The 26928-nt window shown below is 41.9% G+C and overlaps 1 protein-coding gene across 1 annotated transcript in view; it reads right to left on the bottom strand.

Annotated features, from left to right (window-relative positions):
- Positions 1-1318: 1318 nt before the first annotated feature.
- spock1 (SPARC (osteonectin), cwcv and kazal like domains proteoglycan 1) overlaps positions 1319-26928 on the bottom strand; it is a gene marked incomplete at its 5' end in the record, with an annotated part of 94363 nt that continues 68753 nt past the window's right edge. The window contains 8 exons of the mRNA XM_079228586.1: positions 1319-1530; positions 3451-3588; positions 4237-4299; positions 4776-4997; positions 5307-5426; positions 17079-17199; positions 19803-19935; positions 22857-22971. Of these exons, the coding sequence (XP_079084712.1) occupies positions 1334-1530; positions 3451-3588; positions 4237-4299; positions 4776-4997; positions 5307-5426; positions 17079-17199; positions 19803-19935; positions 22857-22971 (1109 nt within the window). The 3' untranslated portion in view covers positions 1319-1333. The remainder of the gene's footprint in view (positions 1531-3450; positions 3589-4236; positions 4300-4775; positions 4998-5306; positions 5427-17078; positions 17200-19802; positions 19936-22856; positions 22972-26928) is intronic.

Below are 26928 nucleotides of genomic sequence, written 5' to 3'. Positions count from 1 at the left end.
GATGTGTTTTTATTTAATCTTGATTTGTTTTTATTTCATCATGAAATAAGATGAAATGTGAAGCTTGTGCTGAAAATGAAACATTAGGAAAACAAGAGACACATGGACACACACATGTAAGGTTCAAAAGACACCCAAAGTGCCACTTTACTGAAATGTTCAAAGTTACAAATAAAAGTTCACTTAGTTGACATGGTGAGGATTTCAATTTTAAATCACGTACATATCCAGTGTTGGGAGGCAGAACAGAGCCTCTTCTCTGCTCGCCCGACTTCATGTGTCCTCCCAGCTCAGGAGCAGCTTCTTCCTCTAGTGTCTATTCACAGCCAAACCCTACCGACCAATCAGTAAAAGAACAGCTGGCCGAAACGCCATAGGTTTGGACTGTAGGCCTCGTAGTTCACTTTTTCTACACCGGTACCGCTCTGCAATGCCACTTCTTACCTCCTGAGATTGGGAGAAGAACCAAAAAGACACTAGACAGCATCAACAAAGCAACAAAGTATTGTAGCAGCCACATAGGCATCACTTTCTGTTTGAGATGCATAGAGCTAGACCTGGCCAGGTAAATCTCTCTTTTACAGAAACACGATGAGAAACATGCAACAACAACGACAATACATCATTTATCTCATTGCTTTCTGGGCTTTCTGGGACATTCAAGATCAACGATTAAATAATTTACAATCCTCCATGAAATAACAGTAGAAGGGAGCATCTCAGAGCCTGGGAACGTGTTATGGGAACATCTTTGAACATTGGAAGGAGCCCGACGGTGGAACACAGAACATGAGAATGAAACTGCTGATGAAGTACAGGGAGGGTTTAATCGACAATCTGGCCTTCCTGGAGGAAACTTATTTACATCAAGTATATCAGCTCATGTATCTGGACTCACAGACTGACCAGAGGCTCTGACACGGACGCACAGATATAGGAGAGAGGGACAGATTAGGAGAAAGAAGGAGATAGAGGGAGTCATAGGGAAAATAGAGAAACAAGTCCATGTTAGAAGAGGTTAAAGATCGCAGGTTTGGGGGACGGCAGAGGCAGAAAGTGGACAGCTTGAGCAGAAATCTGACAGGGTCTTGACAGTTGTTGAAATATAATAGGTTCTCTGTTTTCCATCTGAAAGGGAAACACTTGAAAATGAAGAGGTCGGATGAGGTTCACTGAAGCGAGAGATATGGAAAAGGGACAGAGATCACAAGAGCAAGTTCAGGAGCCAAAAGATGGACTGCTGCCAAAGTAACTGGAGGAGGAGACATTGGAATGGCTTCAGATCTGTGCTGAGTTTCCTGGTCGGCTGATGGCGGAATAAAATGGAGTGAAGCTACCAAACATAGCCAATCTCGTCATCCTTATCGTCTTCCTCGTCCTCATCATCCTCGATGGCTCCTCTGGGGTGAATCCGTCCCCGTCTTTTCTTCTGCCGACTCCGCCCGCTCTGTGTTGGCTCCTCCTCCTGGTCGCCCAGGAGAATGACGGCACCGCCGCTGCCAAAATCCCCCGATGTCTCCTGGTCCTCATCTTTAGGGAGATTCACAAACACAGACACACCTACAGGTTAGACGCACATATAGAGTCCTGTGTAACAGAGTAGTGGGGTCCAGGGGCCCATGGTCACCCTGCGCACAAAGTGAGTTGTCCAGCACAACCATTGTGATTTTTGTATGACATTCTGAAAAACAGTTGGATGCATTTTTCATTAATTGCAATGCTTTTTGTAATTTTGTTTTGCTTTTCGTCCAGTGCCATCATCAGGTCCAAAAAATTTTTTTTAAAAATGTTCAAGTAATTCCCATTTTTTACAGCTGTAGTTTGTGTTTAGTCCTAATTAAGAGTATTAGATGTGTTAGCATTTTACTCTTTGTACCATTGTGCATAAGTGGAGCCTTAAAAAGCCACTAGCAATGCTGAAGAATCTTAGTCAGAGACGACCATGGCAAGCCAACTATATTTATTTAGTCATGACCGACCAGTATATATATATTCTGTTCTCCTATTAAAACAATAAATAGCAGCACAGAAGAACAGAAGAAGAAGTAGACACAAACCTCCCTCCATCATTCCCCCACACAACACAAAGTGTTGGCCAGCTTTAGTTGTGTCTGGCTAAACTCAGTTAAATCAAGTCACAGCTGCAAACATTTTGATGTTAAATGTTGTTTGGCACTGGTGTTGCATCTTGTGTGACTACAGTGCAAACAGGAGTCATTATCTCAGCTGCTGCCTCCAGCATTTTGTGAAATTGGGACTCTAAAATCATTTTCAAAACAGTCTATTTACACTTGGGTACAAGAGTACTCTTGTTGAGTGGCACTTACAGTGTTAAAACCAGTTTGATGTACTTGTGTTTAGGCTATCAAGCAAAGAGCTGCTGCATTGCAACCTGTTTGTTCTATGCAAGGCTGCACGGGAGAACTCCAGGCTACTCCAGCCTGAGTTAGATGAGCTTGTTAGACGGGAGACAAAGGACTGCTGCTGTCAGTGTGTGTGTGTGTGTGTGTGTGTGTGTGTGTGTGTGTGTGTGTGTGTGTGTCTGTGTGTGTGTGTGTGTGTGGCGCCAGAGAGACACCTCATCAATATTGGAAGCTGCAATTACTGGCTTTGGACTGGACTGGCATTCGAGTGAGCCGTAATCTGTGACTGTGAGCTGGCTGTTTGATTGGTAATCAGTATATCTGCCTGGATCCTTTCTAGCTAATTATTGTTCTTTTTTCCAACAATGAAAACACTCGGCCATTGATTTGCAGCAAAGTGCTTCTATTGGCTTTTTGAACATTCCCTTTGAATTCCCACCACTGGCTTGTTAACTATGACTTTGACATATCAAAGTACTTAATTATGTATATTCTTTGTCTAGATGCATCTTCTTGGATGCCAACATCAGCCAGAAGTCTAAGCGTTTATTCTCCTCTAAAAGGTGCAACTTATATACTGCTACAAATTCATTTATAGAACAAATCTTTTGACACTGCTCTCTGCTGACAAGTGTGACAGATTATCCGACTTGACTTGCAAGACGCTAGTGTTATATCAAAACTACATGAGCAGAATATATCAGAGGCAGATAGAATCAGACATTTGACTGATAGTAAACCAGAGGCATGCCTAATGTTATCTATCACCTAAATGATCACTGATGCGCAGATACCGGTAAAGATAAAGACAGACAGGGAGAAATTATAAGCAAAGAAATAGAACAAAGTTGGAATCGTGGTTGTGTAAGTGCTTCAGTGGTACGTTAAGTTTTAAAGAGAAGCTTTGCAGTCTCTCTTGTCTGTAGCAGCAGCAGATTACAAAGGGAGGTACAAGGCTGACATACAGCCGTCCACCTGGATCAAAGCATTAGCTCTGAACACAACCAAGTGTGTGTGTGTGTGTGTGTGTGTGAGTGTGTGTGTGTGTGTGTGTGTGTGTGTGTGTGTGTCTGTGATATGGTCTTACCGCAGTTCGGATTGCCTTGCTTTCTGGAGCCAGCGATCTCATTGCCATATTTGTCCACACACCAACACTGGCCAGTGCTGCCATGACACTGGGTTGGTTTGAAGTAGCCCTCCTCAGTACAGCGGGGAATATAAAAGCCTAAAGATGGAAAGGAAAGAAAGGAAGGAAGGAAGGAGGGGAAAAGGTTAGAAAAAGAAAGAAAACAGCCATACGAGAAGGGGAGGGGAGAGGGTGGAGGACATTAAACTGAGAAGGGTAACACCTGATCCCTCCTCGGCAGAGGTCGCATGTGCTGCAGTTGTGACAAAGTTCTTGTGCATTCACAGAGATCAACAATCAATTACTGCTGTGAAGGTTGCAGGACAACAACCATACATCCTGCTTAGAGAGAAGTAGTCATTTTCAATAACACACACACACACACACACACTCACACACTCACACACTCACAAACACACTCACACACTCACACACACACACACACACACACACACACACACACACACACACACACACACACACACACACACACTTAGTTCTGCTACCTTCATTTGACCCGGCCCAAGCTCATTTTTCAAGCTGTTTTATTGTGAGCTGGAACACGCCTGAGCCCGGAGGCGACAGAGAACATGTGTACAAAATGTGAAAATGTGTGTGTGTGTTTAATACTACAGATTTTTTTTTCTCTGCTTGAAACTATTAAAAACGGATCACATTTTACATGCTAATGTGTTTGTTTGGTTTCTCAGAGTTAGTGACTGACAGCTGTCAATCATCCAGACTGACCTATGAGGCTCTTCCTTCGACTCTGGTTCTGGATCCTGCTCTTCTCAGCTTGGCAGGGCAGTCCTACAACCAGAGAGCATTCACAACAGTTAAATTGTTAGAGCTTGTTTTCGAACCAGAATTATTTGACTGAAGCGGCTGTTTCTGCTCTAACATATTATTGATTTTTTAAATATTGGTCAGCCTTTCATTCCTGTATGCATTCTCATAAATTGCCTCAGTCCTCACTTTGACTACTGACTTTCAGTCACTGCCTGAATTTATTCTGTATCCTCCTCAATCTACCATCCACTTAAAGGACTACAGTCTCAGTACAAAATGCAAATGTTTTACAAACAACTGGTACCCGTAATTGTAATATCTATCTACTAAATTGGTTTTCTTGAAACATTATTAATTAATTTTCATGAATTATATTTCCCTTGTGCATTAGTCTCAAATTGTTTTGCTGCTTACATCTTATTATTGCCTTTGTCCTTCTTATTTAAATGCCAGTTTCTAGCAATCAGTTTTTCAATCAACCCACTCCTCATGCTCACCCTCAGGTTTCTGAAAGCAGTAGCACCACTCGTTGTTTGACAGCTTGCCATCCTTGAAGGAGTCACAGGAGTTGAAGAGGGGCTTCATGCACAGCTCATACTTGTCCAGGTAAATGGCACTCAGCTCTGATTGGTCCAGTAGGAGGTCAAAGTTCATGTCAAGCTTGTTGAACATCCAGCCCAGTGAGTCCTTACAGATGGGCAAGATGCTGGTGTCAAAGTCTAGAGGAGAAAGCAGCAGAGAGAAAAAAACTGATAATGGAATTTTTGAAACTGTAAAACATGTCCAGGTCACTTACATTTGTGTCTTTTTCAAGTATCACACTGAGATCTGAGTGTATCTGAGTGCATGCGGTGGCAGAGCTGACATATGTTCAGACATGTTGACATTACAGAGAACAGAGCAGGGTCGCTGTCAACAGCTGCTGTCATGAGGACTGACAAGTGTGGCTGTTCAACAGGAAACGGCTGCACACACACTCACATATACACACACAAATATACACACATTGTGTGGGGTGATGTACTCACGTCCAGTGGTGGAGTCAAAGCTGTCAGAGGATTTGAGGTCTCTGTTGGCGTCGAGGTGGAGAACTCCAAACCAGTCCTTTAGTCTTGCAGCCAGACTGTGGAGCTCTGTGTCAGTGCAGGCTACACACACACACACACACACACACACACACACACACACACACACACACACACACACACACACACACACACACACACACACACACACAATAATGAGGAGCAGGATAGCTTTCAATCTGCTGCTGTCATCAGAAGAAAAAAAAAATTCGGCTATGTACTTTTCGGCTATGTACTTTTCCTCTCTGGGTCCTTTCTTCTCCTTTTCTTATCCGACTCTTCTCGTTGAGTAAACAGTGGAGTGATATCCACAGTGGAGCAGCTATCTCTTGACAGTTACCATAGGGACCCAATCAGACATGCACACACACACACACACACACACACACACACACACACACACACACACACACACACACACACACACACACACACACACACACACACAATGGAGTTTCCTTTTCTGCTGTCATCTTTATCTGTTTATCATTTAGTGTTCTTGTTAAGATGATTGATTTTATCCTAGTAGGAAACTACACACTCACTGTCACACAAAGTCACAACCAAGGGACAAATGCCAAATGTCATCTTGCAGTGAGAGGCCACTTGATGTTACCCAGAGCAGTTAGGGGAAGGAGAAGGGTATGGCGTGCAACGCAAGTCCCAATGCTGCAATCAAACCCGGGATGTTGTTGTTATATGACATGTGCTGTAACCACTCGGCTCCCAAGGCACTCCAGTGTTTGTGTTTTTACGTGTGATCACACTCCCCTGCGTAACAAAAAAGAAAGCTGATCTGACACTGTCATACAAGTCGATGCTACTCTCCATACTAGTGCCCAAAGAGAGCACAAACACAGAGCAATATGTTTAATGCTACCCAGAATTAAAAGTACATACCAGCATCTGTCTGCCTAACAAATCCCTTGTTCCTTCAGCTCTATGGGACTGACAGGGTCTGCCTGCAATCCAAGCAGACCTCTGCCTCTGCCTGTCTCCCTCTGCAGCTCTGTCTGTCAATCTCCTCTCATCTTCCTCTCTCTTTCTCTCCTGAATTTGAGTGACATATTTTTTTACGATTCTGTTTCTTCTGAGAGTTTGATAAATGTGCCTGAAGGACTCAAGTCATTCTGCACCTCGTGCTGAGGCTTCCAATCCATAACGATCCAGCTTCGTCCTGGCTGAAAATTCAGAGGAAGGTTGTTAGCATTCCCGGGGCCAAGGGGACATACAATCACTGGCCCTCCCACTGACCCCCCTTAGCAAGTCGCATATGCATAGAATGGGAGGCCTATGTGTGGTGTTTTTAGACTTGAGTAGGCTTGTTCTAGGTAAATGTTTTGTTCCTTACAATCAATGTACTCCTTCAAAACTATCTAACCTATCTGAAGAACAATGCATCACCTAACACATAAATGTGCAGATACATAACGCATAAGCTGAACTGTAGAGCATTTCTGACTGTAGAGTTGCAAAATCTGTCTGCTACTTCAGCACCACGGACTGCGCCATGGTTTTATCAACACACAGCACAGCGAGAGACGCTTTTGAAATGCTCTGCGGCGCGTCTGGTGGAATCACAAGCATTGTCAGCTCTGGCGGCCGGGTAGCAGCCAGAACGGGGCACAGCTGCGCCTGTTGGAGGCTACTGATATTTCAGAGCCATGGTTGGAACCATAGACTCTAAGGGGGGGATGCATTATGGTCACATAACACACACACACACACACACACACACACACACACACACACACACACACACGGTACAGAGCCAGTGGGAGCTTTTAAGAAGGTTGACAGGCTTAGAGATGTTTCTGTTGAGTCACACTTATGTTGCCAAAACCATGTTCTGCATCCTCTGAAAACATGTGCAGGGCATACACACAGACCCACACACACAAACACTGTATAATAATAGTTTGGGATTGTGTCATTATTGCAGTTGCTATAAAACAGAGGACGCCCCAGGAAACAGACTGGAGCAAAGGAGGGGACTGATAACATTTATCTGGCTGGCTATTCGTGTGACATTACCTCCGGAATACCAAGGTGGTCTGTGTGTGTGTGTGTGGGTGTGTGTGTGTGTGTGTGTGTGTGTGTGTGTGTGTTATCCCTTCAGGACCAGATGGATAACATTTCAGAGTGCTCTTCATTTCCACGGTCTGGAGCAGAGAAAATACCAACAGCCACAACAACATGATCCATCTTCCCCTCCTAATTAAAATTCTTCCTCTGGCAGGAGTGGAGTATGTAGCGTATTGCTCTTGCTTTCTCATTCATTAATTTCACCGTTCTTCTTCCCCTCACCAAGTTTTCCTTTCTGTTCCCACTCACTGCAATTTGATTCACTCTGCGTTTGTGATTCCTTTGTTGCCTTTGAGGACTTCTTGCTCATTTCCCTCTATTTCCCACTAATTCCCAATCCCTCTCTCTTTGTCAATTGTCTAAGATTCAATAGAAGTCACTTATCCCACCTGGCTGTACCTAACTTGGCTTCTCTTAGACTTAGAGGACCACTTAGATATACCCCGCTCTTCTGTTTCTTTCTTTCACCTAAACTGCTTTGAGTGCTTCATTTCCCATCTCTCCCCTCACACATCCCCCTTTAGAGTCAAAGGCTGTTTCCGTTTTGATATATCCAATCCCTTCGTCCCTCTCCCGCTTTCCTCCACTTTTCCCCCTTTTGTCGCCACTGCTCTCTTTTCCTCTCAAGTATCCGTGAGGACACAACACACAGAGATTAAATGGCCCTCTCTCTCTCTCTGTCTCTCTCTCTCTCTCTCTCTCTCTCTCAGCCACAGCAGGGTCAGGCAGGCTTAAAGATGTCAGACAAACAACCAACATCAAAGCCCATCCACGGGCGGTTACAAAGATTACCCAGTTATGGCAGAACTGGATTTGATGCGGGGCTCAACAAGTGATGTTGCTGCTCTCAGAAAACCCAATCAAGTGTCTCAGAATCGCTTCACAGAACAACACTCAAAGTTTGAATTAAAGAAAAAATGGGTCATTCCATGACTGGAGCCAAGGTTTTAGATTGACAAGCATGCTGTTTGGATCATGTTGTCCATGTTGTCCATGTTGTTCAGCCGGCTACAGACTGTTCACGCCAAAGGAAATAGGTATTACATGTATGCCTATGGTATACAGACATTTTACTTTACTAAGAGTTTTCAGCCCTACCAGTGTTTTGGACTAAATCTAGTCAAAATTGTGATTCATATGTGTTTTAGCAGGAAATACAACTTAAATATAACAAAAGCTACAATAGATAGTGCTATAAAATCCCAGTACCTGTGAGAAGCCTTTGGCTAAGAAGTTGTCATTTCAGAGAAATAAAATCCTCTCCCCTTCAAATATGAAAACAGGTGTATCCTGAAGTGGCCACGCTCACATGCACAGCGACAGAGACACAGGGCTTAAGTTGCCAGAACAAATGTTATCTGCTCCACTTCCAACCCATCACAGATTGTTTGACAGTGAACTTTTCCAAAGGATGAAGTGGTAGTAGACAGCCAGACACACCGGCTGCTTTCACAGAGGACAAGAAGAAGAATCGATCAGAGCTGTGGGTCAAATATCAAACACTGAATCATGGCTGGGAATTGCCTTCTTATTCATCTTCCTTCCTCCCTCTTTTCCTCTCACCTCCTTGCTTCTGCTGTCTTTTATGTCTGCAAACTGGCAGCCAAGAAAATCCACAAGCCATAAGTTTTTTACAGACTGGCATACAGAAAAACTACCAGCTGTACGTAGAAAAGTAAAGCTAAACCGCAAGTTTCTCGTATAATTTAGAAATAAGTTATCCTCTATCTTTCTGGCCAAAGTGAGCACAATTCAAAAGCTTGTTTTAATATGCTAAAACCCAACCAGTTCACATTTTCGAGATTGTTGTGGACAGTAGGGTTTAGACAAAATAAACCACAATAAACCAAACCACTACCCACTGAGATGCATCAGTATCTGTCATTCTGAATTACACAACAGTCTCCTACAAATCACATTTGTATACTATTAATTGACTTCCGGGATATAATGCAGGAAGCAACACATCCTTATCCTGATGCCAAAGTGTGGAAGCCAGCATGGATGTACAAAGCACATGACGTTGGCTGTTGTCAAATGTTCAGGCTACTAAAACATTTGGAAATAAGTCATTGCTTTGACAATGGAGCATACAAGATAATGAAAAGAAAATTAAGCATAATGTTGCTATGGATTACATTGGTTATGCTGTGGGTTACAACTTTAAACAAACAAACAAATTGCCAAAACAGGATTTATTAGTTCCTGTTTGCATGTACAGACAACTATCACATGATTATTAGGGCGTGGGGGCAGCAGGGTTAGCATGCTATTTCAGACATACCGCTCCCCAGCAACGTTTTCCAGCTCTTCCTGGGGAACCAGACAATATATAATCCCTCCAGCGTCTGGGTCTACCCCTGTGCCTCTTACTACGAGACGTACCCGAGAAACCTCAAAAGCGGATCTGCTCTGCCTCTGCGCGATGAGCTCCTCAGGCCATCTCTAAAGCTGAGACCAGCCAACCAACAAAGCTCATTTCTGTAATCTCATTCTTTTGGTCACTACCCAAAGCTCATGACCATAAGTGAGGGTTGTAACGTAGATGGAGACTTTTCCTTCCGACTCAGCTCCCTCTTCACCAGAACGGTCCGGTACAACACTCGTATCCCTGCTGACGCTGCACCACCTCTCCTGCACATTATGCTCATCTCATTGTACCCTCAATCAACATAAACTAGATTTGGTTTGGCTCACCTCCATGCATAGCACTGGACTATTTTCATATTGAAAAAAAGTTATAAATCTATAAAGAGCATATTTTCTCCATGATTTCAAAGTGGATTATGGATGTTTCTGTGTGATGGACATCAGCTATAATGATATGCTTGGACGGCGAGTCAAAGTGAAAATATATGTATGCTGTTCAGATTTGAATTGAACTCTGAGATGATTCATTATTGATGATGATGATTCCTAATAATGAAAATCTAAAGCTATATAAATTCACATCACATTCAGGCCTTTTCTTGCATGTAATTCTCAACAATCATGTCACTAAAGATCTACAGTCTACTATGAAAAACATGAAATGTTCTGGCGTCCAATGAAAATGCAACTCATGATATTCTTTTTGAATCTAACCGATACCTAAGGTGTATCTTATGTAATGAAACTATTATACCAAAAATGTGCCATACTCAGTGACATATCAATTAATTAATAGTTTATTCATCATTAGGTGGTCGGAACTGTGAGTCTGCATCTTGTTTCTTGAAGATGCATCCTCTTTGATCCCTTTTCGTTTGGCACACATATGCAACAGTCTAGCTCCTTCACCAGATGTGCTTGTGACTGCCATTAGAGGGTGATTGAGTGCAACATTGCCCAATTACATATGGTGACAATCCCTCCAGGCCGGTGTAGGTCGTGAGATAAATGTGTCCTCCAGACTAGAGTAGTCAGGCTTTGTATCCCCCAATGGGTCTCCTTTGTCATTTACAACTGATTAAATAAGTTTGTCATATAAAAGAAAAGGAGAGGGTCTAAATCCAGACAGAGTAAAAAATATGTGGCAATCACCTTGACACATCAGGAACATGGTCTGATCAGATCAAACGGTAGGTGGAAGAGAAGAGAGACAGGAGGTTGGGAGGTGACAATTTTTAACAAGCTAACAGAAGGGGATATAAATTAACTGAGACAGTTCGATAGGAGATATGAGGAATATAGAAGGTCAGATTTATTAAAAAGATACAAGGGTATGTTTGATTTTCTTTGCCTCAAGCTATCAGCTCCCTAGAACAATCGGACTGGCAGTGAGTTAAGGTTATCCGAGATAATGATCAGTAATACACTGTGAGCACAGACAGGGAGACAGGTAGAGATATCAGTGAGACAGTTACAAAGAGAGAGCCAGAAACAGAACCAATTTGAGTTTTAACCTTGGAGTGAGGCTATTTTTGTAAAATGACCAAATCTCAACCAAGTCCCTGTCTTTTCAATCAATTCTTTTTAGGACTTGGATGTAGGTCATGTTTTGACATAGCTTTACATTTAGATTAGCATGAAAGTTGGTGCTGATAAGGAAAAATGGATACTACCAAAAACAGAAAGTCCTCAAACCAAAATACAAATTGTCATTGTATTCCTAAATAGTTACAGATGAGTGTTTCAAAGGTGTTTTACTGAGCTGGCATGTCTCTTGTTAAAGGCCCTGCAAAGGCTCTTTAGACTTCTGCTATGAGCGGAACAGGCTTTTGTTTTCACAGCCAATATTTTGACTTGACATAGCTGACAAGCTGTCAGCCATCATTTATTTTATTATTAATACCTGTACTTTTCTTACTGTGATACGCCATGTGGGAGTTGTTAGTCAAGACACAGAAGAGGTGGTTTGCATTATCTTAAACATCAAAAACTATTTGGCCAATTCTGGATTCATGCAATTTTGTTACAATGGGAAAATACCCTGTTATTACAATTTGGGATTGATCATGCATTATTCCACAGAGGTTCATTCCATTTCTATCCTTGTAGCTACACCAAATGAACAGCCTAAATAAGCTGCTTTTGCTGCCATATATAGTATTTGGAGCAGTTCGTTAACAAGTGAAACCAGATACAAACAACATACAGCTCCTTTTATTTCAGAGGAGTTGGCTGCATTGCGGTTGATATTGGATTAATGTATTTAGATGTAACAGTGCTAGCAGCAATAGTGGCTTTACAGACATTTTTTTGTGGTCTGTTGACAGTAGAAACTGTTTTTCCTAGTCGGCTGGTTGTCAATAGAGAACATGCCGTGGTTAAAGACATTGATTGTTGTTCGGAGAAGGGATGCAAATGGTAGTCTAGTGCCAAAACTAAATGCCCAACCGCCCACATTACATCCTCACTAAGTGGTTTTGTAAAACCATAACAATGCACCAGCAAAGCGAGGTGGCTTGTGAGGAAACCGTAATCATTGTTTGTTTTAAGTGCAAATGGCTAATGCAGCTTTTTTCTTTTTGTGAGGACAGTCTCAAGAGGACGTACTAAAAATGCTCCACAGGCACTCTTCACACTAGTCAGCACTCGGGGAAGAAGAAAAAACCCTAAGCAATTGGCAAGTGTTAGGAGAGGAGAGGAAGTGTGGAGGCAGAAGAGAGGAGAACACAATCTGTCCTCCTGTGTGCTTTCCATGGAGCTGTGAGACAGAATTGCCAGGAAAAATTGTATTTAGCGAGGGGATTAAACCCATTGAGACTCTAATAGTTCTCTTTGAACGTTTTGATAAAGTTTTTATTCGGTATTAGCTAAGAGAAAATGAACTATTATTGTTTAAAAAAAATTCTTCGACCACAACCAGAACAGCCTCAACACACAATCACCAGCAAGATAGCTTTGTGTCAGCTTGAGTCTTAGTTTTATGTGAGAGTGATGATACTCAACGCCGCAGCAGTGCTGCCTCTGGGAGGAATGACAGATCAAATTAAATCTCAGTGCCTCTGTGTCAATGTGTTAACCTTTGCTGACAAACACACAAACAGCACCAATGGATTTTTCTGAGCAAATCAGTAGTTCAATTTGATCATTAAGAAATAACTTAAATAGTCATTAAAATAAAGATTCAACTAAATGTATCAATTAACACATACAATTAACCTATAATGATGGTCTAATCTTTGTGAATTTGAACATTTCTCTCAGTTCCAGACAGTTTCTGCCCTGTGTCTTTGTAGTTTTCAATACAGTAGAGGCTTTGCATGATCCATATGTGCCAATGTGACCCAATGTCAAAAGCTAAGGAAAGGGTTGAACTCTATTTGCAATATTAAAAGATGTATTTCTCACACTCATTTGTGCAATGAATACAAGTGCAGAAAAATGGGAGAAGACAACAAAAATGGATGTGGAACTTTAACCTAACACTGTAAAATGATGGAGGCTTGAGACAGAAATAAATGAGCAACAGATAGAGATGGGAGAGTGAGAGTGGGAGAGCTGTGAGTGACAAACACACAGGGCTAAGTTCCCCCCACACACTTTCACTGTGAAAAATAACGGTTGGTAGTGCAATTGAGGCAACGGAACTCCAAAAATATATGTGAAGCCTCCCTCTCTGCCTCGTCAACAAAAAACAATATTCACCCTGCACTCCAAATAAACAGCATGCTGCAGCAAACACTTACTTTAACACCTCTTCAAGTTATGTTTTCATTGTCTTTCACGGGTCTTGTCATTTTTGGGTTTCCTGTTTTATTTTACCATTCACCTCTCCCTCTCGGTTCAGGTAACTTCACTTCCTGCCCTTGTGTGTTTCCCGCCAATGCATTTTCTCTTTGTGATCTTTGTGACCTAGTTTTTGACTTTGCTTTAACCTGACTGCCTTTTGCCTCATCCCTGTTTGTGGATTTGTTTGCCTGAAGCTCTGCTACTACACCGTTTTTTGGAACTGTCTTATTGAGTCTTTGCCTCAGTTACCATTAAGGCCGAAGCCACTGCTATACATCAAAATCGGGTTAGTGGTGAGAGAGGGACGATGTTAAGACAGAGATTCAGCTAAAGAGCTGCTTGTTGAATCTTCCTCCACTTTCTCACAAGTTTAATCCTTGATAATTAATAATATGGGTAATATCTCATTGACTTGGGTTATTGACAAGGGTCCGTTAGAGGCTCTTATAATAATTTAGAAATAACAAATATTAAAGATGCACAGATACCGGTACTGTTATCAGATATTGGTCCAATACGGGACTCAGATAGCTGAATGGGGTATCGGTGACAATATAATATGCTGATCTGGTTTTGGATATTGTTACTCTAAATAATATTTGAGTACAATTGTATGTATGTATTAATTTGGTACATTTAGCTTTTTAGTGAAGCGATGGTTGAGTCAGACCTGATGTTTCCTCACATATAAAAGAATGATCACAGATCCCAGTGATGCATACAGCTAATTAATTAAGTGCTGGCATTGGCTTGGTCCTCTGTATCGGCCAATACCCAAAACTCAGTTATCGGGACTGAAAAAGGTCCTATCACTTTGTTTCTAATAAATATAGTATGTTGAAGAATAAAACATGTTTTACAATTGGGCTGCTTCCAAATTCACTTTTTATTTACCATAGAGTCACTACATTTACCCTACATAATTTTATTTGAATGTCCAAATTTATGTATGAGTATGAATTATGTATTTATGTATGAATTTCATGCTGAGGTAATGCCCTTAAATATCCTGCCATTGTGTCCACAGCATGTACACTACTTTCTGTTAATAATCCCACTATGCATTACTTTGCATTTTAATATGTGGAAATGGCAAACACTTATGAATAAAATGACGATTACTAAGTGTCCAAAATCCCTATTTGCCTCTCACTAGAGAGTAAACTAATTAGGGTCTGTTAAATAAAGAGTAGAGAATGAATGAGGGTTTGATTTCCAACACAGCCTCAAACACACCTAATCAGTGGAGTCAAAACAGGTGTTTTCAATCAGGCTAACGACCTGCTTTGTCTTCACCAGTTAGTTTACCTGAGAGCTGCTGGTTCTCCGTGCCATGTGTGATTCAATGAGGATTTAAGCACCCTGTAGTAGAAGAACATATTGCCATTTCATCTTCTTGTGCCTTAATGAATGTACTATCGTGTACTGCGATGCCAGTGATATGAATGTGCTTAATCATCAAAACACTACAGAGTAGTACTACAGATGATAATGTACATGGCAATATCAGCGCTAAGTGAGCTCAGTGGCCTCAGCAAAGCCTCTGCCGTGAGGATATGACAGAATATGCTATATATGGATGTCTGAAAAACAACCTCTTTATGATTACTTTTGCTTGATTTAAACAGCGCAGTGCCAGTTTAATTAGATTAGCGCTGCCTGTCGAGCTTATTCCTCCTGATGTCAAATCACCATGACATTTACCTCATCTGCCCTCCACACAGATGAGCTCACACACACACACACACACACACACACACACACACACACACACACACACACACACACACACACACACACACACACTAATTCCAATAATGATAAATGTGTATTTAACAGTATTCCCAAATGTTCTTTGTGACAGTTATTGTGATATTAAGGGTAATACAAAAATATGTAAAGGATATATTTATTATCAAGATATATATTTAAAAAGGCTATTGTCTAATCGCTGAAGATATGTTTACATATTGTCCAAACCATTGGATATGCAGAATCTCCAGTGTAAAAGCCGAATTGAAAACACAACAACCTGTTTACTGTAAAAGTGATGCTTATGGAACTGGCTGCAGACTCAGATGTTGTGTGAAAAGAGATATTATTTACCAGTCTGGTTTAACTGCGCAGACCAGTTTGAACCTGTGGCTATCAGTAAACATAGAGGAGTGATAGCACATACCGAACTGTTGCAATCTTTTGGCTGTTACCATAGGAACACAATCTGACACACACACACACACACACACACACACACACACACACACACACACACACACACACACACACACACACACACACAGTGTTTTCCTCACCTACTGCCATCTCCATCTGCTTACCATTTTGTGTTGCTGATCTAATGAGAGATTCTATCATCCCTGCTATCTCTGAATGCACACATATTTGGACCAGCTCTCTAACTGATAGTCTGAGGACAGACTGTACTGAAAGTACAGAAACATTCATGAGAAGAAGATCCAGAGAGAGAGGAAATAGCAACATGAGGACAACTTTCAACTTTCAACTTAAAAAGATAGTGAAAAATGGAATGCTGCATGCAGGTTGACACCGTCCAAGATCTGGAAATAGATGACCTTTTTCTACACACAAACAAGCTTTTAGCAGACGGAACACATTATGATAGTTTCTATTGAACAAAGATGGGGAGGAATTAAGTAGGCGGCAGTCAAGTTGGTAGAACATAGCACCACTCTCTGTTTTCTCCATTTTTCAGCCTTAAACAAATGAAGGAGAGAATAAGATATAAGAGGGAGCCGTTAATTAATTAGCAGACGCGTTCGCTTTGTATTGAATGTGCCCGATGAACCTCAGGATTTGTATAAATGCTTCCTAATCAGAAGGTGATTAGAAATTACTTATGAGGGCAGAATATGTGTGTGTATATTCAAATATGTAATATTCATACCAGATGGATAGGTATATATACTCAAAACAAGCACACACATTAAACCATCCCACTACTCGGCCATCTGGGAGAGAGGAAGCCTGCTACAATAACAATCCATCCTTTTCTGTGCTGCTTCCCTTTAGATTGCATTTCTCCGCCGGAATCTCTCCATTCATCTATCGAAATCCTATTTTTCATGACAAACAATGAGACACACACACTCACTCCATCACAGCTCCCTGTAGCTGTCAGAAAGCGGGTTGGTGGGATGGGAAGGGAAGACGATAACATGAGGAAGTGGAGAGGTGACAGGAAAGGAATGGAACAATTTGAGGGATTACCAGTGAATGTGTGTGTGTGTGTGTGTGTGTGTGTGTATCTGAGGCATCCACCTGAACTGAAAGCGATTGATAAGCTCACAACAGATGAAATAGACGTGGAGAAGAGGACCAACTATGTAATAGCCGAAATGACAAGTAATTTGACTTAAATCCATGAACATCGCTGTGTGCCATCTGAAAGAAAAGTTACAGAGTAACTCCGTTAATTTACAGAGCTACGGTACTCACCAGCCCTTTCAGTCTTATGTGGTGGTTTGCTGAGCTCCTGACCAGGCAAACAGGGACACAGCCCGTCACACTTTACTGAAATCGTCTTCCCAGACAGGCAGCTCTGGAAGTCCAACTTACACTGTGAAAAAACAACACAAACATGAGTAATGGAGACTTTATTTGAGAAACTCTGGGAGTCTCAAGGGGAACTCCACATATAGACACATAAAGACTTAGGGAGTACTAGGTCTGTAAAAACGGTTGTATAATGTCCTCTGAGGAGCTCTCTAAAGTCTAAGAAAACAATCCAGATAAAGAAGAAGCATGAATTTGGGACACTTCATTGACAGAATGTATCAGTATGTTATAACTGTGCTCCAATTATAACCGAAAAAGAACTTTGAATCTCAAACTTTCCTTGTTGAGCTGATTAAGGAAAAGATTTGCTGAGACATGATTGGTCATTTATCTTTAATGAACAGTTGTGTCCATTAGGCAGCCATGTAGACACATGTAGACACATCATTAGACAGAGAGATGGCCAGTGACATTCTATTATTCACTGCAGTACAAACCTAATGCAATGCAAAAAAGCAAGATGGACTACTTTAGAACGTAATTTAACAGTATAAATCTCATTTCAGGTAAGTGAGGTAAGACTTAGTTTAGACCAGTTGGGGGAAAACAATCTAATTACAAGCTCCTTCCAAGAGGAATAATGAAAACTGAAATGAGTTATGTAAATTCTGTTTGCAAGATGATGACATCAGGGTGAGACCATGACCGTGCATAAACATCTATGCGCATATCATGCATCACACACAAGCTTAGCACTTTCATTTCCTAAGTTGCAATTCAAATCCATCATTTCCTCCCGGTTGCCTCTTTGATAGCGCTGCTAATGTTGCTTAATGAAATTTGTTGACAAAGCAACAGCGCTCTGTCCTGTTCTCATCATTTTGAATCAGCTGTCTGGGCAGAGAGAGAGAGAGAAAGAGAGAGAGTGAGAAAGAGAAAAAGAGAGAGAGAGAGAGAGAGAGAGAGAAAGGGAGAGAGAGAGAGAGAGAGAGAGAGGGGAGAGAGAGAGAGGGAGAGAGCCCAGGAAATGGATGACCTCCCAGAGGCACTGAGAGGCCCCATGCATCTTTATGTCTCTCTCCAGGGGTTAATGTGGTTTTCATGAAACAGTGTTTTAACACCTGACTCGGTGGAGTAAAAATGAAGGAGAGGAGAGGAGAGGAGATGATGATTTAAGAGGAGGGAAGTAATGGACTAAACTTAGTGGGCTGAAGCCTCTCAGGAGATAAGAGCACTGTCCTCTTAATAGGATATTGAGTGTGTGTGTGTGCGGTCACGATGAGGGAGGCATGTAATGCAATAATAAAACATGAAAAAGCTTGAGACCAGCAGCTCACTGGTGAGCAGAGTTTAGGTTGGGCCACAGGGACCCATCACTCCACCAGCTAACTGAACCCCTCCAACTAAATTACCGTAGCAACCAGAGGGACTTCCCAGCCCTCTCCTCCCTTTTGTTCTTACTCCTGTTTCTCCTTCAACATGTATGCAGCTCAGCACAGCTTCAGGCACATAGGTCATTAAGAATAGGAAAGCCTATGTCCTGACTTCCTCACACTCTAGCGATTGAATCTCAACACGTTGTTTTAGACCTGTGGGTTGGAGGCTTAACCTTGAAATTAAACTGAAAACAACATGACCACCAACTATCTGGAAGGCCATCAATTTCCTGCAGAGCTGAGTTGAAAAATACGGATGATGTGTGGATGGCCATCAAGCTTCCCAAGCAAAGAAAACATGACCGCCGTTGAACTCAAAGCTTTGCTTGTATTGATTCTGTCTTCTCGGACACTACGGTCGCTGTGATTGGTAAATAATACTGAGCAAGGGGCAACAGTGTGTATGTGTGCTCAAAGCTTATCGCTTGCTCTACTTTGACAATATTTCTCTCACAAAGACTTTGATTCAGCTTAAAAGATGTCTTACGATGTACATTTGTATGATGCTCTTGTTTATTAAATTGTGCTTTACCCTTTGTAACCAAATAATTATAAATGTGGAGTCCAGAGTCTGTTATACCGAGGACAGACCCACAATGCTTTTTTCAGCCACGTACTTCTTCAACTCCTCAATCTGAACTTCTTCTGCTCATTTCCTTCTTGCCTTTCCTTTTTCCTCTATCATGACATTGTGAGTGTGTGGCTATGTGTCATTTAATGTAGCTGAGAGTGAGATTATGAGCAGAGGTTAGTTGGTGGAAATGGGGCTCACATTCAGATGAGTATATCGAGGTTGAAGAGCTTTTCTAAATTGTCCTGATAGGATTTTTTTTTGCTGCTAGAAAGACCTCTGATGCCTGACCCTCTTCCCAGTCATTTGCATATCACAAATGTACATCTGAAATCGACACAGTGGAGGGGGACAAGAGTCGGTACAGTAAAATGGGACAGCAGGGTGAGACGATGAGGCAGGAGAAAGACAGGGAAGCAGAGGGAAAAGGTGACGACAGATTAGGACCATTACAATATCATCTGCTAAAATCAAGTGCTGTTGTATGATGTGAAGCAATCCTGTCCTTGTTTTTATGGTTAAAAACAAACTTAATTATTGATTAAAAAAAAAAAAATAATAATACCTGCTGAATAACTGAGAAATAAAAAGTAAAATGTGAGCAGAAGAAGAGTGTGTAATTTAATGAAAGACAAGCAAAAAGAAGGGATGTCTCACCCTGGAGGAGTAGGCGTGTCCATCAGATCCACACACGGGACTTGTCTGGAGCCCCGAGCAGACCCTACATTTCCCACGAGCAGCAGCTTCAAGCCTGTGCTTGTGGCCTGCACCGCCTTTCCTGGGTTTCACACTGAGAGAGAGACACACATTTGGATCGGTCATGAATTAGAATTTTGACAATACTCAGTGAAAGAAAGATGAGGTCTCCTACAGATACATGAAAACACAAAACTAACAATAACATATACATTGTTTGAGCCAAAACCTTTCTAGTCTAGTTTATATTACATTCTAACTTTAACATTACTATGATAAACTTATGTGTGGGAGAACATGTAAGTGCAGTAATAACTTTCCAGGCAGGAATAATATCCAATCTAGCAGGAGCAGTTTTCTACTAAGCAGACAGTTTGAAAAGTGTTTCTGGTTGTCAGGGTCAGCTGACGCAGAGCAAATCCTGATTGGTCCATCGAGGCCTTTTCAATAACGAGCATAATTCCGTTTGATACAAATCTCGCAGCAATTTTCTATCCAAGTGCTCTCCCAGAACACCACGTTGCCTCCTGATCCATCGAGCAGAGACGAAATTAGAGCCAGACTCTTTACAGAGAAACTAATGTGTGCACAACAATCGAAGCAAAGTGAACATCAACTACTGAAGTGACCAGGAGGAGATTCCAAAGTCAAACAAACTCTCTCACATCTACGTTCTAAATGCTAAATCTAAAAACTCCCACATGCTGTCTCGTTTACTGCTGGAAAATTGATTTATTCATGACATTTTGGTCTGCTCGATTGCGAATGACACACACACACACACACACACACCTATTCCTATATTACCAACAGTGGACTATTACTCTACAGTCTACACTGACAGTGTGGACCACTGCCTCCGGTCAGTTTGACAAAACAAAATGTTCCTTGAACATCTTCTTTTTCAGAATGTAAATGCAAATATACTTTTCTATGTATATTTATAAACAATTAAATAAATCAGTCAGTCCCTTGAGAGACACCTATGCTCTGTAAAACTACAACATTCAAATCACAGGCAGCGTCTCAGCTGCTTTCTTGGTTCTTTAGAAGTGTCACACTCACCGACCGAGCCATAATCATTGCCACGGCAGATTAGGCATGCACACTGCATTGATAAATACAACACTGCTGGCAGATAAGGTGAGATGGAGGCACAGTCCAACTTGTAGGTTGAGATATTTCCCCTTATGCGTCGCCACCTCTTCTTTCAAGTATTCTTTGCATAACTGCAGTGAAACACCAGAATATGTTCAAGTCATTCGTGTGATTTAAAATGCAAGATTGGATTGGCCAGGAAAATGAGTATATGATTCACTGATGAGTCCGCTACAGAGAAAGGGAGACTAGAAGGTGATATATATATTTCTCTCCCTCATAAACCACTGGACTTCAACCCCTTGCTGAGAGTTTCCATGTTGCTATAATCTGGAAAAGCTCTGATTTGTCGGTCCTACAGCCCCCTAACAGCAAGACAAAGGTGCATACCAATTAACACTGCAAGGGTCCATAATATTTTTTAATTATAGCCGGATGGTAATGAAGATTTCCGGGCCGGGGGCCAAACATTATGTCCCAATAAGGGAAATCAAGAAGTCTGTAGACTGCTATATGAACTTCAAGAAGACAAGGTTATGCTTGAGACTTTTGTAATGACAGCTCTTTATTAAAGAACGAAATTAATGTGCTTGAGGATTTTTAGTAGACACAAGAGTAATGTAAAGTGTGTCCAAGGCATCTTCAAATAGTAAATGTTATTAGTAGTGAATAATAATGATCACCTCTGAGATAAATATGCTGAAACAAAGTTTACATTAGCTGTATTTCTCAACATCTGTTTGCAAATTTCTTGAAAGCAACTAAGTTTGGATTGTCCCTCTGAAAGGACACGTCATTGTTCTGTGCAAATTACTGCAACTAATTAATATCATAATCCAAAGCTTCAGTGATTGATGATTTTAGGGGAATACAGATTTTAGGTGAGTAGTTTGACATATTAAGCAGCAAATAGAACTTGTAATTGATTCAATGTGAAGAAAAGCATTCAAACCAAGAAGGAGCTAATGACCTGAGGAAATCAATTAAACCCAAGAAAGAGACAAAAAGGAATCAAATGTCTTTTGGGGAAATGCTTCTTGAACTGAAAAATTGAAAAACCTCAAAATTGACAAGGTTGAAAACACAAACAAATTGGGTGCTGACAGTCCAGAGAGCAAACAGATAGTTTGATTAGAATTAATTGGTGCTGAGAATGTGTGTCTGTATGTCTGTCACGGAAGCAAATTGTATTCGTCGACACTGTTAATGCAAAAAACACAAAATGAAACTTTATTGCATGCTTCTGCTTGTGCAATTTGTTTTACGTGCCCCGAGGCACTTTTAACAAAAGAGAAAGTCTTAGTTCAAAGCAGCCACAACTTTACTGTTTTGTTGTTCTTTTGTAGATAATGCGGCTGCTGAATCAACCCTAATGTTGTGTTTGCAGCACTCTTTAACTGCTCAAAAAATATACTTAAAAGTGGAGTAAGCGATCGTTGAGGCACTCCAAACAAACGCATATTTACCACCCCTTCTGGCTCCCACTGCCTTTTTCTTTATACATTCATGGCATTTCCCCTCTTTCGCACGAGCATGAACGTCCCTTGTTACTCTGTTGCGTGGCTCCGTCCGAGCCATTTTGTTTGGTATCCAGGGGCTGTGTCTGAACACCGGATTTTGTTTTCAGCGCACACACAGAAATGAGAGCTAGCGGACCGTGACGAGATATTCACATAAATTGAGAAAAAAATATATTGGATTAGAATTGCTGACTTGACCTTTATTAACATTGTTTTATCGTCTTGATACTGCATGACTGCTTGGACGGCATCTACTTTTCTTATACCGTCGCCTTCCTGACACTTCACCCGGGTAAATGATGGGAGGAGCAATGGATCAGTGATTAGTGGAGTCCCAGTACCAATGACAACAAAACCAGGGGTTAACACACTAAAATGATACACTACTGGTTCTTACCTGTGAGTTGGCTGCTTGTGATTGGTGCAGATGGCTGTCTGGTAGTCATGGCTGACACACACCTTGTGAGGAGGGCAGCGCACCTTCAGACAGGGGTCCTTGGTGGCGTCTGCACCTGTGGAGAGAGATCAGGGACAAAGCTATTCTCTGAGCTGCAAAAACAAGTCAGTGGAAACATTTACAGCAGGATGTGCTCAATGTGGTGCTGAAGTAGATGCAGGGAAACATCAAGCTTTTCTTTTTGTTTTCCAGCCGGTCATTTGAAACGTTCTTCTAACTGAAGCAGGAAGAAAAATAATGAGTTGGAGAAAAAGAAGGAGAAGAATTGTAATAGGTATGAAGTAAACGTTGAGTTTTCCGCAGTGTGAGCTTCCTAATGAGGACTACTTTCTCTGAGCGTCAACCCCATCTCCTCCCAAATCAATCTGTGCAGTGACATTATTGCTGTGGCAGCCAGGCACAGCTGGCTTGTGTCCAGGGTGACAAAAGATCAAAGCAGCTCATTGACTCAGAGCATTGTGTCATTTCACACTAGGCTAACAGCACAAACTCACTTTCATTTGACAGACAAAAGAAACAAGGAAAAAATACCGGAGGCGGAAAAAGGTGAAAAAAACAATGGTGAAAAAAAGCCTTTTTTTAACCATCAAGTACCACACCATAATAACTATGTGGGTTTAATAAAATGAGGAACTATCAGGTGTTGGGGATGGATGAATGGATGTGAGGAAGGAGATGCGTGTGGAGGAGGAAGTTGCTCATTTTGGTCAGTCATGGACAGATTTATAATAGAAGAAGAGGACACTCATTAAGGGAGAGCCATCTCAGGAGTTTAGAAGATTAAGGGCTGCCAAAATAATCAACAGATTTAAATAGAGCTGAGGTGAACATGAGCTTGACGGCGCAGTAGGCCTGAGATGACCAATGCTAAAGAGAAGAGTGGTTTGATCTGAGATACCCAGTCTGGCTGCTGTGTAACACATGGCTGGAATGGTGTTCTAAAGATGTGCCAGAAAAAAATAATAAAGATGAAGACTTCATTAAAAAATACATATGTCATATGTTGGTATAACAGCAATCAACATAAATAAAGTCCTGCCATGGAACAAACAGGTTACTAGAGCAACTGAACATATATGAAGTACAATCGATATAGAAAGCTTTTTTTAGAAGCATTATTAATGTCCATCACTTGCACGTATCAGATACAGACACGCTTCCATTTGATTACACGTATTAATCCACACTGTTGGGATGAGACAGGCCTCACAGCGACACCACATTTATTGTTATGCTTCAAGTCTTTTTTGTCACATTTAGCTGTGAAGTCGCTAAAAGGATCTGAAAAGTCTGTGGCTTTTATAGTTTATATAGAAGTCTTGAATGCAAAGGACTGACAATGCTACTGTCCATGCCACTTTCAGGCATACTTTCTGTGCGTAACTAGACACCGTCATCACCTAAATATTGGCATTATCAAGATTGTTTTTTTTAATCATATTAAAAATGACACCGGTATTATCTGTACATATGGCAAACCCTAAACTGTATCTACACTGACTGATACAGGCTCCCGGTCTGTCTGTGAGTTGAACTGTTTCACCAAAAGCAGGTTCCCTTCACTCACTCACAAGTTTGGGTGGGGAAATAACATCCATGACTCAATATCCAAACACTGTTGTTTACTTCCCACGGAGCCTACAGGAAAACACTTTCGGTCCAGTAAGTTTCCGCTGTCAGTCAGCCTGGTGGAGGCAGTTTAGCCAGCCGCTGTCCACTCAACTCCCCAGGAGCTGCTGCTGACAGACGGCAGAGACGGACAGAGACGTCCAGACGCAGACAGCTGTTTAAATCACATAAAGACAGTGTGGATTGGAGCAAAATTGTGGATTGGAGGTGTTTCGGTCATGATTGTCAACACCGTCATCATGCAGCAACTACCACGTTTGAATTCATTGGCGAAGAATCTATTCATCGTTTTTTTGTCGACTACATTGAACCTCTAGATAGGAGTCTGAACGTAATATGTAGAAGTGGAAGGTAGCATAATGGGAGAGTCAGAAGTATGAATGGGGCTGTCAAAAACATTTGGATGGATCGGGGAGGCATTGGGAAGGGAGGGGAACAAGTATAGACTTGTGGGACATGAAGGAGGAGCAGAGGAAGAGACTTCAACCTGTGCTGGGGACCCTTGGGTTGTTGGGTGGGGCTCTTGGCTTGCTGTGTTGACAGAGAAATATTTGGAGGAGCAGAGGCCGTATTGATGTGTACAGCTAAGGGAAGGTAAGGGAGTATGAAAGGCTGTGTGTGCATGGGGATTTTCTTCAACAAAGGGAGGAAAAGAACGGTGAAATAAACTGAGAAAGGTCAGCTGTGCCTGCTCCAAAGGGACCAGAAAGGGAGCATGACACAAAATACAACCTGCCCCCTGCTACGGGCGCGGAGCTGAAGCTGGCTGTGGCCCTGAAGGGGGTGGAGGTGCTGTGATTTCATGTGTGACTATCCTGGAGGTGGTTGGTGTCTGAAATGTGTGTTTGTTGGTGCTGCTATTGATGGAAGCTGAGTAAAGTTGACAGAAACCGTCTGTGTTTTTCCTGCCATTGAAGGGAATGATTTCCGTTTTAGAGCGCATTGGTCATGGTGACCCTGTCACTAATCCAGGGCTCTCAAGTGTCACGCATTGAGCGTGACTGTCACGCATTTCGGTCTTAAGTCACGCCCTCCCGCCACACATCGTATTTCTCACGCTGAAAAAAAACTCTAGGCTATTTAATGTGCCGCAGCGCACAAACATGACCTGGTCGCGCTGCCCTCACCATGGAGGATTCAAGCACGTCTCCCCCGAATCCCCTGGAGGTCTTGCCGCAAGGTGGCACTCATGAGCCAATCAAAAAAAAAAGAAATGGGCTACACAAATAGCCAATCAGAAAAACGTATCTGTTGTATCTGGGTGAAATGTAATCCAGCAACCAATGAAAATAAAGCTAATAATAATATGGGGAGAAGGGGAGCTGGGCATACGGAATGGCCAAGGGAGTGGCCGGGGGGGGAGGAGGAGGAGGAGGGGGAGGAGGATATGTCACTCTCACCTGTCTTAAAAACTTGAGAGCCCTGTTACTAATCTGACAAAAGAGATCAAAGACAAAGTAGATATTAAGCCACATCCAAAGACCACATCCTGTCACCATAGTGAATGACCTAAAACCAATTTCAAATCCAAAGTTAATTAGGACTGAGCACAGAGTGTACAGATCAAAGCCATGCGTCATGTACAAGTCATTAGCATGTGGCTAACATTATATAATAACAGTGGACTTGTCCCCATTAAGGGCCTAATGGGTTGTGTTTGAGCCACAGCTGGTGTCTGATTTGACTATTAACTAGTTTCTGACCTGTCACATACTGTGCTGCAGTTTACATGCTGGTTTATCAGCGTTAAATCAGAGAGAGAGAGAGAGAGAGAGAGAGAGAGAGAGTCACACATTATGGCAGTTCTCTTGTCTCCACTTGCAGTAAGGCTGTAATCTCAACAACCATTGAAGAATGAACAAACACCTACAAGTATCAGCTCTTAACATACACAACGTTTAACATATCTGGAGTTGTCAATGCATATGGGAGTGCTTTCTTTATCTTTGGGAACAAGCACACACAATGAAGATGGCGGAGGTCAGATAGTTTCATGGGAATTGCACTGTCCACATCTGTCATAACTGAGCAACACACTTGTTTCCTTACAATCTGTAAAACACATACACAGATTCAAAAACGCATTACAAGCCTGCATGCCCTCTCATATTCTCCAGAATGCAGAGAGATGATATGTCAGCCTTCCTCCTGATGGCTGTCTGATCTGTGTGTTTCTATCGCCCGCTTATTTGGGCCGTGTCCTCACCTCCATCTATCAGTGCTGCAGAAAATTCATCTTATTTCACTTCGCTGCAAAATGACTTTATCACCGCGAGGAAATGAGAGATGAAGGGAGAGTGGAGAGAACGGATGGAGGAAAAAGGAGGCTCGTATCTGGTTAACAGGACTCGAGGACAATTTAGGATTAGTGCGTGACCTCCAC

Source organism: Taurulus bubalis (genome assembly GCF_910589615.1).
Source record: "Taurulus bubalis genome assembly, chromosome: 13".
NCBI lineage: Eukaryota > Metazoa > Chordata > Actinopteri > Perciformes > Cottidae > Taurulus > Taurulus bubalis.
The sequence above is the reverse complement of the archived record's forward strand: the minus strand, read 5'-3'. Positions and strand labels throughout refer to the sequence as shown.